At 47.5% G+C, this 18,625-nt stretch overlaps 1 protein-coding gene across 6 annotated transcripts in view; it reads left to right on the top strand.

Moving 5' to 3' along the window:
* TRIM9 (tripartite motif containing 9) overlaps nucleotides 1–18,625 on the top strand; it is an 81,592-nt gene that overhangs the window by 51,575 nt on the left and 11,392 nt on the right. For 2 of the 6 annotated variants that reach the window (XM_083733223.1, XM_083733222.1), the window contains exons 6-7: nucleotides 3,711–3,868; nucleotides 9,272–9,410. In XM_083733223.1, the coding sequence (XP_083589349.1) occupies nucleotides 3,711–3,868; nucleotides 9,272–9,410 (297 nt within the window). Of the gene's footprint in view, nucleotides 1–3,710; nucleotides 3,869–9,271; nucleotides 9,411–13,080; nucleotides 13,270–18,137; nucleotides 18,174–18,625 lie in introns of all 6 variants that reach the window. The other 4 variants (XM_083733220.1, XM_083733219.1, XM_083733221.1 and 1 more) reach the window with 4 other exon arrangements.

Raw genomic sequence — 18,625 nt, 5'->3', positions numbered from 1 at the left:
CCATATGGACCAAGACGAGTAATGTTAACTTGTTTCTTTAGGAATGTTACCTGGCACCCCAGTCTCCAGTCTCCAATTGGCCTGATCTAACAGGCTCTTCTTAAGGGGCGCGGGTGGCGTTGTGGGTTAAACCACAGAGCCTAGGACTTGCTGATCAGAAGGTCCGGCGGTTCGAATCCCCGCAACGGGGTGAGCTCCCATTGCTTGGTCCCAGCTCCTGCCAACCTAGCAGTTCGAAAGCAACACAGTGCAAGTAGATAAATAGGTACTGCTCTGGCGGGAAGGTAAACGGCGTTTCCGTGCGCTGCTCTGGTTCACCAGAAGCGGCTTAGTCATGCTGGCCACATGACCTGGAAGCTGTACACCTGCTCCCTCAGCTAATAAAGCGAGATGAGCGCCGCAACCCCAGAGTCGGTCACGAATGAATCTAATGGTCAGGGGTCCCTTTACCTTTACCTTAACAGGCTCTTCTTAGTTACAGATAGGTAGCCGTGTTGGTCTGCCATAGTCAAAACAAAATAAAAAAATTCCTTCCAGTAGCACCTTAAAGACCAACTAAGTTAGTTCTTAGTATGAGCTTTCGTGTGCATGCACACTTCTTCAGATACCATGTAAGATGGCTCTTCTTAGATAGAATCCTAGAGATTCACAACACCATCTTACTAAAACAGGAGCACAACAGACGTGGAGCGCACCAACTGATTGCTCCATTCTTATGTCCTTAGTTGCAGACATAGCCTCTGGGCTAGGAAAATGACAGTCCAGTGGACTTGTAAAAGGGGAAAAGAGTATTGGGAAATGATCCCTAAGGAATTGAAAAAAATGTTTAAAAGTACTTTCCTAAAAAAACTAGAGTCAAAAGCTTATTTATGTATGATACTGCTACTGCAGCCTGTGTTTTGTTAGCCCCAAAATGGAAAACGAACGAGGTCCCAACCAAAGAAGAATGGCAACTTAAGTTGAGAGAATATGTACAACTTGTAGACTTAACATATAGAACATACATTTAGAGAAGATTGGAAAACGTTTATTGAATATATGGGAAATTATTGTGTGCAGCTGAAAATGCTGGCAGTAATTATTATTATTATTATTATTATTATTTAGATCCCGCCCTCCCCGGTCAGAGCCGGGCTCAGGGCAGCTAACACCGGTAAAATTACAATTAAAGCATAATGGGGGGGGGGGGACAATTTAAAATACAGGTTAAAATGCAATTTAAAATGCAGCCTCATTTCTCCATAGATCAAAACCATAAGGGGAGGGAAACATAAGGGTCAGACTGAGCCCAAACCAAAGGCCAGGCAGAACAGCTCTGTCTTGCAAGCCCTGCGGAAAGATGTCAAGTCCTGCAGGGCCCTGGTCTCTTGTGACAGAGCGTTCCACCAAGTCGAGGCCAGTACTGAAAAGGCCCTGGCCCTAGTTGAGACCAATCTAACTACCTTGTTACCTGGGACCTCCAAAATGTTGTCATTTGTGGACCTTAAGGTCCTCCGTGGGGCATACCAGGAGAGGCGGTCCCGTAGGTATGAGAGTCCTAGGCCGTATAGGGCTTTAAAGGTCAAAACCAGCACCTTAAACCTGACCCTGTACTCCACCGGGAGCCAGTACAGTTAAGATAAATTCAACAGTCTAAAGTTTTGATGGATGCAATAATAGAATATTGAATGGTATAGTTTTTGTAAAATGTGCAGGGATTTATGATATGTAAAATGAACCATGGAAAGAGAAGAAAGGAAGTCACTGATATCTTAAGGATGTAAAATGAGTATTTTAAATGGTGAAACAGAAAATTCAATTAAAATTGGCTGCGCAATTGCCATTTTAGGAAACAGGGTAAATAAATCTGATGGAGTTTGCCTCCCTCCTTCCTCTGTATGCCGTTCATTCCAAGATCTGTTCTTCCTGCATTCACACGACTGGGCACAATGCAGCCCTCCTTGCCTGCGACATGCCCAGCTGCCTTCGCATCCGTTCCTCTCCTCCTTGCCAGCTCAGCTGCATTGGCACATCGCAACAGGCCCCATCTGGGGCAGAGCAGCAGAGCAGAGAGACACAGCAACAGGCAGACGTTTGCTGGCGATGCCCCTGGGCAACCTGCCAGCTGTGAGGTGCCCATCTGCGCCATTGTGGCACTTCAAAGCCTCACAAGGGGGAAGGGATATCCAGACCCCCGTCTTGAAACAGGCTTTGTTGGAGGGCGACGCTCAGGGTGCCTGCCAAAGAACTCCACCTGGGTGGGAACTGTAGGCTTGTGGGGAACTGCGGTTCCCAGGGCTAATGAGAAGGAAGTTCTGAACTGGCAATTTGGTCTCAGTTTGCAGTAATGACAGTATTTATATAGCTTTTCCCCCAAAAGTGGGGCTAATGAACAAGAAGATGAGATGGCTTACTGATTTCTATACACTCAGTAATTTAGAATAGAAGAAAAATGGGCAAGTTTTAGCTGGCCCCCAGGACTATCACCTAGAATTCCAGTACAAAAATTAAAACAGAACATATAATGCCAAGGTACAGAAACGTCACTACTTATATTACTTGAAGGGTTATTATAGACATGGACAGCCTCTTACAATAATAATAATAATAATAAAGATAATGATAGTGATAATAATAATAATAATAATAATAATAATAATAACCCATCTGGCTGGGTTTACCCAGCCACTCTGGGCGGCTTCCAACAAAAGATTAAAAATACATTAAAACATCAGTCATTAAAAACTTCAAGGTTGCCTTCAGATGTCTTCTAAACAACAAATAGTTGCTTATTTCTTTGACATCTGGTGGAAGGGTGTTCCACAGGGCGGGCGCCACTACCGAGAAGGCCCTCTGCCTGGTTCCCTGTAACTTGGCTTCTTGCAGCGAGGGAACCGCCAGAAGGCCCTCAGCGCTGGACCTCAGTATACCCAGTATACCTGAAGGAGCGTCTCCATCCCCATCGTCCAGTCCGAACACTGAGGTCCAGCTCCGAGGGCCTTCTGGCGGTTCCCTCAATGTGGGACTCCTCTCAGTGTGCCTGTCCTGTGGAACGCCCTCCCAGCAGATGCCAAGGAAATAAACAACTATATGACGTTTAGGAGACATCTGAAAGCAGCCCTGTTGAGGAAACTTTTTAATGCTTGATGTTTTATCGTGCTTTTAATATTCTGTTGGGAGCTGCCCAGAGTGGCTGGGGAACCCAGCCAGATGGGTGGGGTATAAATTATAATTATTATAATTATAATACAGTCATACCTCTTGTTAGGTTTACTTCAGGTTAAATCTTTTCAGGTTGCATCCCGCAGCGACCCAGAAGTACATTAAAGAGTTACTTCTGGGTTTCGCCACTCGCATGCGCAGACGCGCAAAATGACCTCATGCGCATGCGCATGCGCATAATAATAATAATAATAATAGTTTATTTATACCCCGCCCATCTGGCTGAGTTTCCTCAGCCACTCTGGGTGGCTCCCAATCAAGTGTTAAAAACAGTACAGTGTTAAATATTAAAAACTTCCCTGAACAGAAGCGGCGAATTGCGGCATGCGCAGACGCGGGTTGTGTTCTGCTCATGTTGTGAACGGGGCTCCGGAACGGATCCTGTTCGCAACCAGAGGTACCACTGTATTAGGGTGAAGGATGGGTAATAAGCCGACAAACTCTGGCAGAACTCTGAGGCCCCGATTTCCACCCTGGTAGAAGTCGGGGTTACACTAATTTCTGTTTAGCTTCCTCCCCAGTGCCGGCCCCCCCAATCCTCCAGCTGGAAGAGTGCTGCACCCAGAACAACAGCGCCACCTTGTCGTGGAAGCAGCCCCCACTTTCCGCGGTGCAAGTGGACGGATACATCCTGGAGCTGGATGATGGGAACGGTGGTCAGTTCAGGGTATGTTTTATGGAGAGGCGCTTTTACGTTGTGGGTGGTGGGTGGGAGGGAGAATAGTGCTGGCTCCGGGTTTTAGAGTTTGAAGGGATCCCGGGGTCATCTAGTCCAACCCCGTGTGATGCAGGGATCTCAACTAACAGGTGGCCACTCAACCTCATTAAAAGACCATTAAACTCAAATAGAACTGCGTGGTGAGATCCCGCCCCCCCAGGTGGAAATAATGACACATGACACAATTATTAAGGTTAATGGGCTAAAAAAAGGCCACAGCTTTATTGGTTACAGGTGATGAGTGGTATTGGCTTAGGCATTGGTCCTAACCAACTATATCCGACTCCAGCCCGTCCGCTGGAAGTCCGGCAAGGGTTAACCACCAGTAGGGGGAGTCCTGCTGATGACATCAACTAGGAACTCCCCCGGGGTCACCGCTTGGGGGCGTGCCTTAGGCCCTCACCTCCATAGGCTTCGGACAGGGCCATGCCCCCCAGAATCCTTTACCGGACTACCCTTCAATATGTGGGGCAGGTGATGGCACTACCTCCCCTCTTCCATCTACAGAGCAACACCAATGCCTAACCGCCAATACCCAGGAAGTTGTGACGATTTGCTACGAGGTAGGCGAAAACCAAGTGGCTGGTGCCAATTTGCCAAGTGGGGAAATTTCTACCAGGCCCCTCAACGGTGACCAACCAAGGTCCATAGCAAGGTCAAGGAATGAAAGCATTATAGGGCGGGAGGGTGGAAAACCGGAACAGCTGATGAGCGGCAAAGAGGGAGATCCCCGGCCATGTCCTGCCTTTATAGGGCAGGCCACGCCCCCCTGAACCAGCTGATTGGCCAGCCAGGGGGTGATGCGGCCGGGAATCCCCCAATCGCACGGGGGCTGGCCTCTACCCACCGCGCGCGTGGGGGGGGGCCGTGAAGCCCACAACCCCACCTCCTCTGAAGGGCGGAAGTGGCTTTGGGACCCTAGAATCACAGAACTGTAGAGGTGGAAGGGACCCCAAGGGTCTAGTCCGAGATTTGTGATGTGAGACTTGGGTGGGTGGAAAGCTAAGCCAGCACAGATGCCTTTTGGAGGGGGGGGGGCTGGCTTAAAATAGCTGCCTCCAACATCTTGGAAATAAAAGGCAATTGCTTCCTAGCCTCCTCGTTTCTCTGGGGAGCTGTGAGTTTCAGGGACAGTTACTCAACAATCAATTTTTTTTAGGAGCAGCAATCAAAAAAACAAAAAACCAAAACAAATATATGTAATATATTCGCTGGTGAGCAGCCACAGCTGCGTGGTTGGACATCTGCTTTGCTTGTAGAAGGTCCAAGGTTCAATTTCCGATGCCCCTGAGATGCCCCTGGCTGAAACCCTGGAGAGCTGTTGCCAGCCAGTATGGACAATATTGGCCTAGATGGTCCAGTGGCCTGGCTGTGTAAGGCAGATTCCTGTATTACCCTATATATTTAAGGTAGGATCATTGTTCAGTGGCAGAGCACCTGCTCTGCATGCAGAAGCACCCTGCTTCAGTCCCCAGATCTCCAAGTTGGGCTGGGAAAGGCTCCCTTCCTGAATCCCTGGAGAGCTGCTGGCAAGTCAGTGTAGACAGCATTGAGCACAAGGCAGCTTCCCAAAATCCTAATTTTTTGGACATTCAGCGATTGTTTTTGACTCAACTGAGATTTGAGCCAGAGTCTTCCTTTGCCAACCTGACGCATACCGATATTTTGGACTACAACTCTGACTGGCCCCAACCAGCGTGGACTTTTGGAGTAGTGGTACAAAACATCTGGAGGGTGTCAGGTTGGCAAAGGCTGGCCTATGATCTTGCCTCCCACCGTGCACACCAGATCTCTGCCGCATTGCAAAGCTTCCCTGAAAGGGCCCGTTCCCTCTGGGAGCAGTCAAATGCAACATTCCTTGTTTTCCTAGAGTGGACATGCAAGGGGATATTGCTCAGCCAGTCGAAACTTCCTGTTTCCTCCTGGCCTGGAGCATCCTTCCTTGCATGTGACTAGAGGGGGGGCGAAAGGAAAGTCCAATGCTGTAAAGAAAAATATTGCATAGGAACCTGGAATGTAAGAACCATGAACCTGGGTAAGTTGGAGGTGGTCAAAAATGAGATGGCAAGAATAAATATTGACATCCTGAGCATCAGTGAACTAAAATGGACGGGAATGGGTGAATTCAGTTCGGATGACCATCATAGCTACTACTGTGGGCAAGAAACCCATAAAAGAAATGGAGTGGCCCTCATAGTCAACAAAAGAGTGGTGAAAGCTGTACTGGGATGCAATCTCAAAAATGATAGAATGATCTCGATACGAATCCAAGGCAGACCTTTTAACATCACAGTAATCCAAGTTTATGCACCAACTACTTGTGCTGAAGAAACTGAAATTGACCAATTCTATGAAGACTTACAAGACCTTATAGAAGTGACACCAAAGAAGGATGTTCTTCTCATTATAGGGGATTGGAATGCTAAAGTAGGGAGTCAAGAGATAAAAGGAACAACTGGCAAGTTTGGCCTTGGAGATCAAAACGAAGCAGGGCAAAGGCTAATAGAGTTCTGTCAAGAGAACAAGCTGGTCATCACAAACACGCTTTTCCAGCAACACAAGAGACGACTCTACACATGGACATCACCAGATGGGCAGCATCGAAATCAGATTGATTATATTCTCTGCAGCCAAAGATGGAGAAGCTCTATACAGTCAGCAAAAACAAGACCTGGAGCTGACTGTGGCTCAGATCATCAGCTTCTTATAGCAAAATTCAAGCTTAAACTGAAGAAAGTAGGAAAAACCACTGGGCCGGTAAGATACAATCTAAGTCAAATCCCTTATGAATACACAGTGGAAGTGAGGAACAGGTTTAAGGATTTAGATTTGGTGGACAGAATGCCTAAAGAACTATGGATGGAGGCTCGTAACATTATACAGGAGGCAGCAACGAAAACCATCCCAATGAAAAGGAAATGCAAGAAAGCAAAGTGGCTGTCCAACGAGGCCTTACAAATAGCGGGGGAGAGAAGGCAAGCAAAATGCGAGGGAGATGGTGAAAGATACAGGAAATTGAATGCAGATTTCCAAAGAATAGCAAGGAGAGACAAGAAGACCTTCTTAAACGAGCAATGCAAAGAAACAGAGGAAAGCAATAGAATGGGAAGAACCAGAGATCTGTTCAAGAAAATTGGAGATATGAAAGGAACATTTCGTACAAAGATTTCCACAATAAAGGACAAAAGTGGAAAGGACCTAACAGAAGCAGAAGACATCAAGAAGAGGTGGCAAGAATACACAGAGGAATTATACCAGAAAGAAATGGATGTCTCGTATACCCCAGGTAGTGTGGTTGCTGACCTTGAGCCAGACATCCTGGAAAGCGAAGTCAAATGGGCCTTAGAAAGCACTGCAAATAACAAGGCCAGTGGAAGTGATGGCATTCCAGCTGAACTATTTAAAATTTTAAAAGATGATGCTGTTAAGGTGCTACACTCAATATGCCAGCAAGTTTGGAAAACTCAGCAGTGGCCAGAGGATTGGAGAAGATCAGTCTACATCCCAATCCCAAAGAAGGGCAGTGCCAAAGAATGCTCCAACTACCGCACAATTGCACTCATTTCACACGCTAGCAAGGTTATGCTTAAAATTCTACAAGGAAGGCTCAAGCAGTATGTGGACCGAGAACTCCCAGAAGTGCAAGGTGGATTTAGAAGAGGCAGAGGAACCAGAGACCAAATTGCAAACATGCGCTGGATTATGGAGAAAGCTAGAGAGTTCCAGAAAGACATCTACTTCTGCTTCATTGACTATGCAAAAGCTTTTGACTGTGTCGACCACGGCAAACTATGGCAAGTTCTTAAAGAAATGGGAGTGCCAGATCACCTCATCTGTCTCCTGAGAAATCTCTATGTGGGACAAGAAGCTACAGTTAGAACTGGATATGGAACAACTGATTGGTTCAAAATTGGGAAAGGAGTACGACAAGGCTGTATTTTGTCTCCCTGCTTATTTAACTTATATGCAGAATTCATCATGCGAAAGGCTGGGCTGGATGAATCCCTAGCCGGAATTAAGATTGCCAGAAGAAATATCAACAACCTCAGATATGCAGATGACACAACCTTGATGGCAGAAAGTGAGGAGGAATTAAAGAACCTTTTAATGAGGGTGAAAGAGGAGAGCGCAAAATATGGCCTGAAGCTCAACATCAAAAAAACGAAGATCATGGCCACTGGTCCCATCACCTCCTGGCAAATAGAAGGGGAAGAAATGGAGGTAGTGAGAGATTTTACTTTCTTGGGCTCAATGATCACTGCAGATGGTGACAGCAGCCACGAAATTAAAAGACGCCTGCTTCTTGGGAGAAGGGCAATGACAGGCCTAGACAGCATCTTGAGAAGTAGAGACATCACCTTGCCAACAAAGGTTCGTATAGTTAAAGCTATGGTTTTCCCAGTAGTGATGTATGGAAGTGAGAGCTGGACCATAAAGAAGGCTGATCGCCGAAGAATTGATGCTTTTGAATTATGGTGCTGGAGGAGACTCTTGAGAGTCCCATGGACTGCAAGAAGATCAAACCTCTCCATACTGAAGGAAATCAACCCTGAGTGCTCACTGGAAGGACAGATTGTGAAGCTGAGGCTCCAGTACTTTGGCCACCTCATGAGAAGAGAAGACTCCCTGGAGAAGACCCTGATGTTGGGAAAGATGGAGGGCACAAGGAGAAGGGGACGGCAGAGGACGAGATGGTTGGATAGTGTTTTCGAGGTTACCAGCATGAGTTTGAGCAAACTGCGGGAGGCAGTGGAGGACAGAGGTGCCTGGCGTTCTCTGGTCCAGGGGGTCAAGAAGAGTCGGACACGACTAAACGACTAAACAACAACAACAACAAAGAGGGGGGGCATGACCTTACCTGTCCAGGTAACAAAAAGGACAAGTCACGCAGCACTCTCTCTCTCTCTTTGACTTCCTTCTTTGTTTGACCAGCTTCTTAGCTAGGACTGCTATGCTAGCTTCTCATCTAGCATAAGCACTGGGATGATTCTCCCATATCCACATGTACATATTTTGTAACTAAGTCTGCCTTCAGGAATCCAACTGTGAACTGATGTGAGTAAACTTCTTTTATTGGCTTTAAATAAGATTGCCGTGTCTTTGTTCTTTTAAGAGGGATTCAAGGGAACTTACCAGGAACTATACAATTCATTCTGAGACAGACTGAATTGTATAACAGTGAGAGGCTCACACGAGCCTGCAACCAGCTATCTGCTGTGCGTGAGAAGGGGAATATAAACTCTGCTAAGTAAAAGAACTTCCTAGCGTGAGTTAGGAAGGATATTAACAAACAATATATGCCTCCCTGAACATTCCCACACATACATCAGCTTTGTGTCTTTGGGTCCTTAGGAGGTGTATGTCGGGAAGGAGACGATGTGCACTGTGGATGGACTCCACTTTAACAGCACCTACAGTGCTCGGGTCAAGGCCTTCAACAAGACCGGGGTCAGCCCCTACAGCAAGATGCTGGTCCTGCAGACCTCCGAGGGTAAGTCATGACTGCCGGGATCAGAGGTGAGGTATTTTCCACTGAAGAGCAGCGGGGTCCTCCTTGCCTAGGCGCATCTTAGGAATTCTTGCAGGAGATGCCCTTCCTTCTTTGGGTTGCTAAACTGGAGACCCCCCCTTCCCTTAAAAAAGGGGAGAAATGTCACCTGGGAAAGAACAGAATTCAGGTGTCAAAAGCGATTTCTGTCCTCCCTGCCCCCTCCGTTCCAAAAACGTGCCGCGCAGTTGGCCATGTTTTCTATTTAATAGTTGCATCCTGCTTTTCCAGCAATGAACATGGGGCTCAAAGCGGCTTGCGACAATCACAGCAGCGCTGAAAAGCAACAAATGCAGCAGCAGCGACTGCTCTAATATCTCTAACGCAGTGTCGTATGACTAAAGCAAACGGGCAACAACAAATTCATCAGTCAGTGTGATTCAGTAACGTCAGAATATGGGGAAGAGCTGCTGGGCACCAGCCCTAGAGCGGATGACATCCTCTCCCTGGGGAGGGGCCACTTCTTGGCTCAGGCAGCCCACTCCCAGGCAGTGAGATCGCTCACAGTTTTTTAATCCTGACTTCTTTTTCACCTTGTATGAGTCCGCAGGTGCACCTGCAGGTGGGAGCGCCTGGTGTTTTGTTGGAGCGCAGAGGCAACTCCTTGAGACCCAGAGTCTATTTCTTTTATCTCTCTCTCTCTCTCTTGAGTGGGAAACAGTTCCCATAAAGCTTTCCTCCGCCTCCCTCTCTTCTGACACGCACAGCCTTCAAACTCCCCCTTGGCCTCCGTTTTCCTATTTCTCCCTTCAGCCCCTAATTGGGGTGGGGTAGGCGCACCCGGTTTTGCCACTTGAGACGGAACAGGCATGGGCCACCCCCTCCCTGCGCTGTTCGCCTTGCCACTGGCGCTGTGGCTCTCTTCCTGCATTGTGTGCCAGAGCCCACAAAGCACTGGCAGCAGTGCCATCTTCTGACAGAGGATCTTGCCGAAATCTCACAAGATCCCCTGCTCTCTGTGAGCTCTTGTGAAACTTTGGCAAGATGGAATCATAGAACAGGGGAGTTGGAAAGCACCCCTAGTCCAACCCAGCAGTGGAGCATGTATCCATGGCGCCGGGGGGGGGCACGCACTGGGGGTGTGGAGGGCGAACGTAGCCTGCTGTGGACCAGCCCAGCCCCGGCCACCACAGCCACTGGAGTGACCCCAGCCCAAGCTGCTTTGCGAGGCTGGAATGACCCCAGCCTCCGAAAGCAGCACAGGGCCTTGCAATGCTTTGCAAAGGGTTTCGAGGCTGGGGCTGGGATCGGAAGGTGCATGGCGTCTTCCTCGTATTTACGGGACCATCTCTCCTGGTCTGCCCCGCAGAGGATCTTAAGGTCCATGAATAACCATAGTTTAGAGGGCCCTAAGGAAGTCAGATTATCCTCCACCAGGGCCAGGGCCTTCTCAGTGAAGGCTCCGACCTGGTGGAATGCTCTGTCCCATGAGAGCAGGGCCCTGCAGGTTTTAACCTCCTTCCACTGGGCCTGTAAGACAGAGCTATTCTGGCTGTCTTTGAACTTAGCCTGATCATTTATTCCCCTTCCTTCCCTCCCCCTCCCCTTTTATGAAAATTCCCCTCTCTGGGATCCCACAGCTCATTCTCCCCCGGCCTCCTCGCTGATCCAAACAGGACTAATTTAGCCAGCTAGCCCTGGTGATCATCTAATATTTTTTGGATGGATTTCCCCCCTAAATTGATTTTTGATTAATTCTGAATTTATTGTTATTCATGTTTTATACTGTATTTTATGCTAATTTTTTGTTGCATCAATTCAGTGTTTTAAATTTGTTGTTAGCTGCCCTGAGCCCGGTTTTCTGAACTGGGAAGGGTGGGGTATAAATAAAAATTTATTGTTATTAAGATTATTTCTCAAGGCACCCTCCCTGAGCTGCTTTGCGAGGCTGGGATCTGATCATATTCCAGCCTTGCAAAGGGCCGGCTTAAGGAAGGTGGCATGAGCAGCGCTCCCTCCCCAAAAATGTGCCTGGAGCAATTGCCCTGGGAGCCCCTCCCCCCTCCCAACACTACATCCCTAGCCCAACCCCTTGCAAGGCAGGAACCTCACCTGAAGCATCCTTGACCCAACCTCTTCTTAAAAACCTCCAGGGAACGAGAGTCCACAGCCAATGTCTCTTCTTACTGTTCCACGGCTCTTACTTGCCTAAAGATAAGGTTTGCTTGTTCAAGGATTTCGGCTTAGGAGTGTGTTTGTGTGCGTGCACACACATGCACGCGCGCACACACACACGTGTATATCTATAGATTTGCACCCAGCTTTGTAGATCTGTATGCAGAGTTTTGTATATAGGGTTGCATCCGACATTGTTGGTCCCTTACCTTTCCCGCCCCAACCTGGCCACAGTGATCCATGCGACGGTCACCTCCAGGCTTGACTACTGTAATTCACTCTACGCAGGGCTGCCCTTGAAGCTGTCCCAGAAACTCCAGCTGGTGCAGAATGCTGCAGCGAGGCTCCTCAAGGGGTCTCTACCATGGGAGCATATTCACCCAGTGCTTTTCCAGCTGCACTGGCTCCCAGTGGAGTACAGGGTCAGGTTCAAGGTGCTGGCCTTGACCTTTAAAGCCCTTCATGGCCTAGGACCCTCGTACCTATGGGACCGCCTCTCCCAGTATGCCCCATGGAGGACCTTAAGGTCCATAAATAGCAACACCCTAGAGGTCCCGGGCCCTAAAGAAGTCAGATTAGCCTCAACCAGAGCCAGGGCCTTCTCAGTGGTGGCTCCGGCCTGGTGGAACACTCTGCCTCATGAGACCAGGGCCCTGCAGGATCTGATTTCTTTCCGCAGGGCCTGTAAGACGGAGTTGTTCCCCCTGGCCTTTGGCTTGGAGCCAATTTGATTCCCTTCCCCTCTTTCTTTTTCCTTCTTCTCCTGTGATGAGGCTGCATTTTAATATTTTAATGTTTCAATATTTTAATGCTGTATTTTAATCTTGTTTTTTAAGTTGTATTCATTCAATTTGTTTTTATTATTGCTTGTTAGCCGCCCTGAGCCCGGCCTTGGCTTGGGAGGGCGGGGTATAAATAAAAATTATTATTATTATTATTATTATTATTATTATTATTATTATTAGCTAGCAGAATGCCGTTGGTGGGGTAGGGCTTCCCCTTCCTCTCCTCTCCCTGTGAGCCCCCCACCCAAAAAATTTGGTAAAGCCATAACTGGGAGCCAGTGGTGGAGGGAGGAGGGTACGGTGGGGGCATTTCGCCCTGGGTGTCTTCGCCGAAGGCGTGACAGTTGCTGCGCCGCCCGCAACTCCCAAGCCTACCCCGAGCCAATGGGGGAAAGGGGGACAGCAGGGAGAGGCTTGGGAGATGCAGGTGGGAGGCGCACCAAACGTCAAGCGCACCATGCACCTGAGCAGATATCCCACGCCTGGGAGGACACACTCCGTGCCCCCCCCCCTTGGGAGCACGTCCCACCCTGGGTAATGGGGGCATATGCTCCGCCGCTGCTGGGAGCTGACATTCTGCCCCAGGGGCCACACTCCCCTTGGGAGACTCCCCCCTCTTTGTACTTGCACAGGTAAGGAAGGGCTTTGGTGCCTTATTCGAATCACCTCTTTGGGGAGCTCTGACCTTGAGTTTGCCTTGATCTTGCATCTAGACTCCGAACCGGAGGAGCAGGCCCTGACTTTCCCAGTGCCTTTGGAAAGGCTGCAGCTGCGTAGATCCAGCCCCTTCTCTTCCACCCTTAACCTGCAAAACAGCTTTCCGGGGAGATCCTACTTTGAGCTCAGATCCTCGTCCCACCAAATGAGCTTGCACTCTTCTTTACAATCTCTGAATTCGGCCGGTGGGTGAGCCGAGCGTGCCTGGCGTTGCCTCTTGCGCTGTGCTTCTGGACGTCCCCCCGTTTTTGTTTTGGGGGTTTGGCTCTTGTTTTGTTGCTGTTTGCTTTTTTTTTTTGCTTTTCTTTTTAATTTTTTTTGGGGGGGGCTCTCCTCCCCTTCTTCCCCCGCCCATGGCATCCGTGTGAGACGGGACTTGCTGTTCTATGTTGTCAGTGGCCCGCGTTCCACTGTGGAGGAAACTCTGAGGATGTAGACATAATGTGTGACGTGTTTGTTTCTGTGTTACAAGTTTGTAGACTTTGTTTGAACAGCACCAGCAAGCAAGGATATTGTTGCTGACATCCTTTACGTGGACCTGCAGTCAGCAGCATTGTCTTTGGGAAGGGGGGAAAGTCACAAATGTGCAAAGTTCAAATAGCATTTAGAAGGATTTTTTTTTAAAAAAACTATTTACTTAACAGTATTCCATTTATTAAATTTCTATCCTGCTGTTGCTCCCAGAGGAGCCATGGGCAGGCAGCAATTACTGGATTTAACTACCAGATTGGGGATTTTTGAAATGCCACTTGAGGGCATGACACGACGTTTGCCAACCTGGTGCTCTGCAAATATTTTGGACTACAACTCCCATGAACACCCAGCCAGCATAGGGCCATGCTGCCTCAGGCTGATGAGAGTTGTAGTCCAACAAGACTGTTGAGCACCCGATTGGTGCTGTAACAGAAGAAGCAGGTTAGATCACAGATGTGCCAATGATCAGGGATGATGGGAGTTGTAGTCCAACAATATCTGTAATGCACCACACCGGCTAACTGTGGCAGAGCATGTCAGCAAGAAGACTAGGCCAGGAAACGTCTCCCTAACAGGCTAAACTTCCCCCAGTGCAGAGGTTTTGGTGCAGGACAGGAGACCCAATGTTGTCTCTCCAGATGTTGGGCTGAAGCGCCCATCACCTCCAGCCGGCTTGGCCAGTGGCCAGAGGAGCTGTTGTCCAACAACATCTGGAAGGCAAAATGTTGGCTGCCGCCACGTAGGAAAACATCCAAGCTGCATTGGGGTTCCTGAAGGTGTATAATTCCTGGGTGGGAGATGGGTGCCCATTGTCTATAACACTAAATCTGTGGCCAGGCGCCACACATTTATTTGTTATTTGTTTCCTAAAATGTATACACCGCTGGATTGTAAACACACACACACACACACACACACACACACACATATTCAAAGCGGTTTACAAAAAAAGAAAACATTAAAATGGTCACAAAGTGAAATATACTCAGAGTCGAGAGTGGATTTCATGCTCTTTATTCAACTCATAGTGGTGAGGAGGAATGGAAGTTCTCCCAGAATGTCTGCTTTATATACATTATTTACACAATGGGCCCCACATGATTGGCTAATTCCGGGATTCTCCTGTAGGCCAATCAGGTCGCGGATTCACTTCCACCTGGAGCTGGATTGGGTGGCTCCTGTGGACCAATCAGACTGCTGCATTCTGGAACCTATTGTTCTAGGACCAATCAGGCTGCTGCATTCTGGAACCTATTGTTCTAGGACCAATCAGGCTGCTGCATTCTGAATCCTATTGTTTTAGGACCAATCAGGCTGTTGCATTCTGAATCCTATTGTTCTAGGACCAATCAGACTGCTGCATTTTGAATCCTATTCAACTCAGTTCGTAACACAAAGAAAAATGATTTAAGACATTCAAAAGGTTTAAAATAATGATAAGCTGATCTCAATAGGCAGGGAGTTCCAAAGTGTAGGCCACAGGAAAAGATCAAGTTCTTGCAAGCGCAGAACAGGTCTTACATGGCATTTGCAGCAGTGCCAGTTTCCGCAGATCAAAGCAGCCGAGTAAGGGGCAAGGTGATTTCCACTGTGATGCCTTCAGCAAGAGAGCAACCAAGGAGAAGGAAGGTTCTAGAAAGCTGTCCTGAGCCTTGGGGTGTAATAGCAGCTCTTCACATGCATTTTCCTGCGGGATATTCCGGAATTATGGCACCAAGGCCTCCGGTGCCCCTTCTCTCTGCAGCCACCACCCACCCTTACCCTCCCACCTTTGCAAGAACCAACCTTTTCCGTTTGGGTTGCATTTTTTATTTTTTTTTAGGATTCTCCCATTGCTACAAGCTTACGCTGATGTAACCTCCATTGGCACCTGCCTGACACCGGCGTAAGCTAAAGGAGAATAGCCCTGACATAGATTTCTTTCTTTCCGTCCACCCCATACTTTGGAATGAGGAATGGCACAGTCTTTTAGTTGCTGGGCTACACCGAGGGGCTGGACGCACAACCCCGGTTTCATTCTATTTTCCCCATCGTCCTTTTATGGGTTACCCCATCCCACTGCTTTTGTGCGACTGGCTTTCGACATAATCCATCCCCAAACGTTTTTGATCTTGTGTCCCGTGTACGAAGAGTTGGTGGTTCTGCTTGCTTCCTTGTACGTTCTTGGAGTCTGTATCTTTGGAGTGAATCGGTCTCAAGCTGGGCGGGTGGCTTGGGGGGAGGGGCGGATTTGTGGGGTGGAAGTAGGGATGTGCGGAAGGGAGGATAAACTGGATTCGGTTCTCTTTTAAAAAGCAAACCTGCATAATTTGTGCTTTCTGAAACTGAAACGTTTCCATCGTTTGAGATTCGCCGTTCTCTGAACTCTGCAGCGCAGTTCCCCGGCCAAGTAGTTTGTACAAAAACAAATCTCTTAAGGGGAAATTGACATACCGTATTTTTCGCTCTATAAAACGCACCAGACCACAAGACGCACCTAGTTTTTAGAGGAGGAAAACAAGAAAAAAATTATTCTGAATCTCAGAAGCCAGAACAGCAAGAGGGATCGCTGCGTAGTGAAAGCAGCAATCCCTCTTGCTGTTCTGGCTTCTGTGATAGCTGTGCAGCCTGCATTCGCTCCATAAGACGCACACATCATTTCCCCTTACTTTTTAGGAGGGAAAAAGTGAGTCTTATAGAGCAAAGATATGGTATTTGTGGAGATAACAGATAAAAATGCATTCTGGGAGGAATTGCTTTGCAAAAATGCGCACGTTGAACAACGTTGCATACAAAACAAGTGTGTGATATGCTGGTGAATTTTCGTGAGAACGTCTTTTTAAAAAATTCACGAACTTGTGTGGAAATGTGGAGAGCTTAAGAGTGGGAAAAGAGGAAATTCACAGAAATTCACACAGTGTGTGAAATTCACAGATTCACCTATCCTTAGATGGTTGGTGGAGCTCTTCCCTAAAACTGACGCCTTTTGCTTCTCTTGGGAGATGTTGCACAATGGGAAATTGCCCCCCAAAATGTGAAGGTCACAATCCCCTAAGTTGGTCTGAGTCCAGATTCATTTAAAAGGCTTTTGCTAAGTCCCACATGATCAGAGTTAGGTGCATTTCTTCCGTTGATGCTCAAATTCCACCCCCACCAATTCATTCTCCGATTTATGCCAGCTCAATTAGGCACCCTTATTTTTATTTTTTCATCCATTAATACTGGCCCTGTGATTTTCTAGTCTTTGCCAACACACACACGAAAAAGAACAGTGATGGACAAGGAGAAATGAGGGTGTTTCTTTTACTGTTTTTACAAGGTTTTAAAACTGTTTTTAGAAGTTTTAATTGACTTCCGTTATTGACTTGTTTGCTGCCCTGGTCTCCTCTTTCGGGAGGAAAGGCAGAATATAAGTAATTTATTATTTTTATCATCACCATCATAGAACTGTAGAGTTTGAGGGTACCCCAAGGGTCATCTAGTCCAACCCCCTGCAATGCAAGAATCACAGCTAAAAGATTTCCTGGAAAGTGGCCACCCAGATAGGATAGGAAGAAAAAGTAGGACAGATAGGAAGGAAGGGGGAGCGAACATTGAAACTAGAATGCTCAATATATCAAATTGTATTTAATGCTGTATTTAATGTTTTTGAGACTACAATTCCCATGGTCCCTGACCACTGGTACTGCTAGCTAGGGATCATGGGAGTTGTAGGCCAAAAACATCTGGAGGGCTGAGTTTGAGGAAGCCTGCTCTAGTCGCATAGCTAATGGTTGATGATATTATTATTATTATTATTATTATTATTATTATTATTATTTGTATACTGTCTTTCTATCTTACAATACTCAAGGCGGTTTACAAGCTGAAGAAACAAAAAATGTACAACGTATAACAATCTGATGCAATACAAAAATGTGATAATAAAACGAAACACTAAAATAAGCAACTTACATCAAAAAGTAACATTCAACAATTATTAGAACAGTACAAAATAATAATATCAACATATAAAAGTTAAACAGAAATCCACTCAACAGTTAGAATAAATAATTTCTAAACTATAATCAGTAAGACAACGGCAAGTCACAGTACATAAAATAATACAATACAAATTGAGAAGCAGAAACTAAAAGGTGGAGCAAGGCAGGTGATGGCCTGATGGATGGACCTCTCCACTGGGTTGTCTAAAAGCCAGTGGCAGGGAGTTCCACTGGCTATGTGCTGTGCATGGCCAAAGTGCCACTTGTTGCTTGCCTAGAATCCGCTGCTGTCGATCCACTTCACGGGTGCCAGGCCTGGCTTCTAGAATGGGCCTCTCCGGGAGCTTTGACTCCAACTCCCATCAGCCCCTGCCAGGATGATTGGGGCTGATGGGAATTGGGAGTCCAATTGGCCTGGAGAGACGCAGGTTGGAGAAACTCCACGAAATGCACATGTCTCTGGTTCTGATGGTGGGCCTCTGGCTTTGCAAGTGAATCTGGCAAATCCGTTCCGGTGGCTGCCGCCCGCTGATGCCCCAGCTGCGTGGCTTCTGCTGCCTGAGTCCGGTTGCCCTTTCTCCGTGTCGACGTATGAAATGCAGTGTGTCTCTTTATAGGTTTTGAGGCTCAGTCAGGACCTTTCTCCCAATTGGGCAAGTATATACTTCCTTCCACATTTCGGTGGCATTTGTTTCGCTCACTTGTTTTTAACCCTCGACTCCCCCCATTCGTACGTGACAAGGAGAGACCCCCAGCTATACACCCGATGTTTAAACTAACACTATGTTTGGTCCAGTCTGTCCCCCCCCTACCTTGTTTGTAACACCTTTGAGGGGTGGGGGAAGAGGGGAGGCAGCCCAGGAAGTGATTCTGAAATGAGAAACAGCTGTTTTTAGCTAAAGCCATCGGCTCATAAGAATATACCGTATTTTTCACTCTATAAGACGCACCAGACCACAAGACGCACCTAGTTTTTGGAGGGGGAGATCAAGAAAAAAAATATTATTCCCCCCCCCCCCCGACCCAAAGAGCAAAGAAGCCAAGACAGCCATAGGGATCCCCTGGCTGAAGAGTCTGTGCACGGCTATGGCAATTTCCCCACCTC

The sequence above is a fragment of the Podarcis gaigeae genome (genome assembly GCF_964106915.1).
Source record: "Podarcis gaigeae genome assembly, chromosome: 1".
NCBI classification, from domain to species: domain Eukaryota; kingdom Metazoa; phylum Chordata; class Lepidosauria; order Squamata; family Lacertidae; genus Podarcis; species Podarcis gaigeae.
This window is presented reverse-complemented; position numbering and strand designations above follow the sequence as displayed.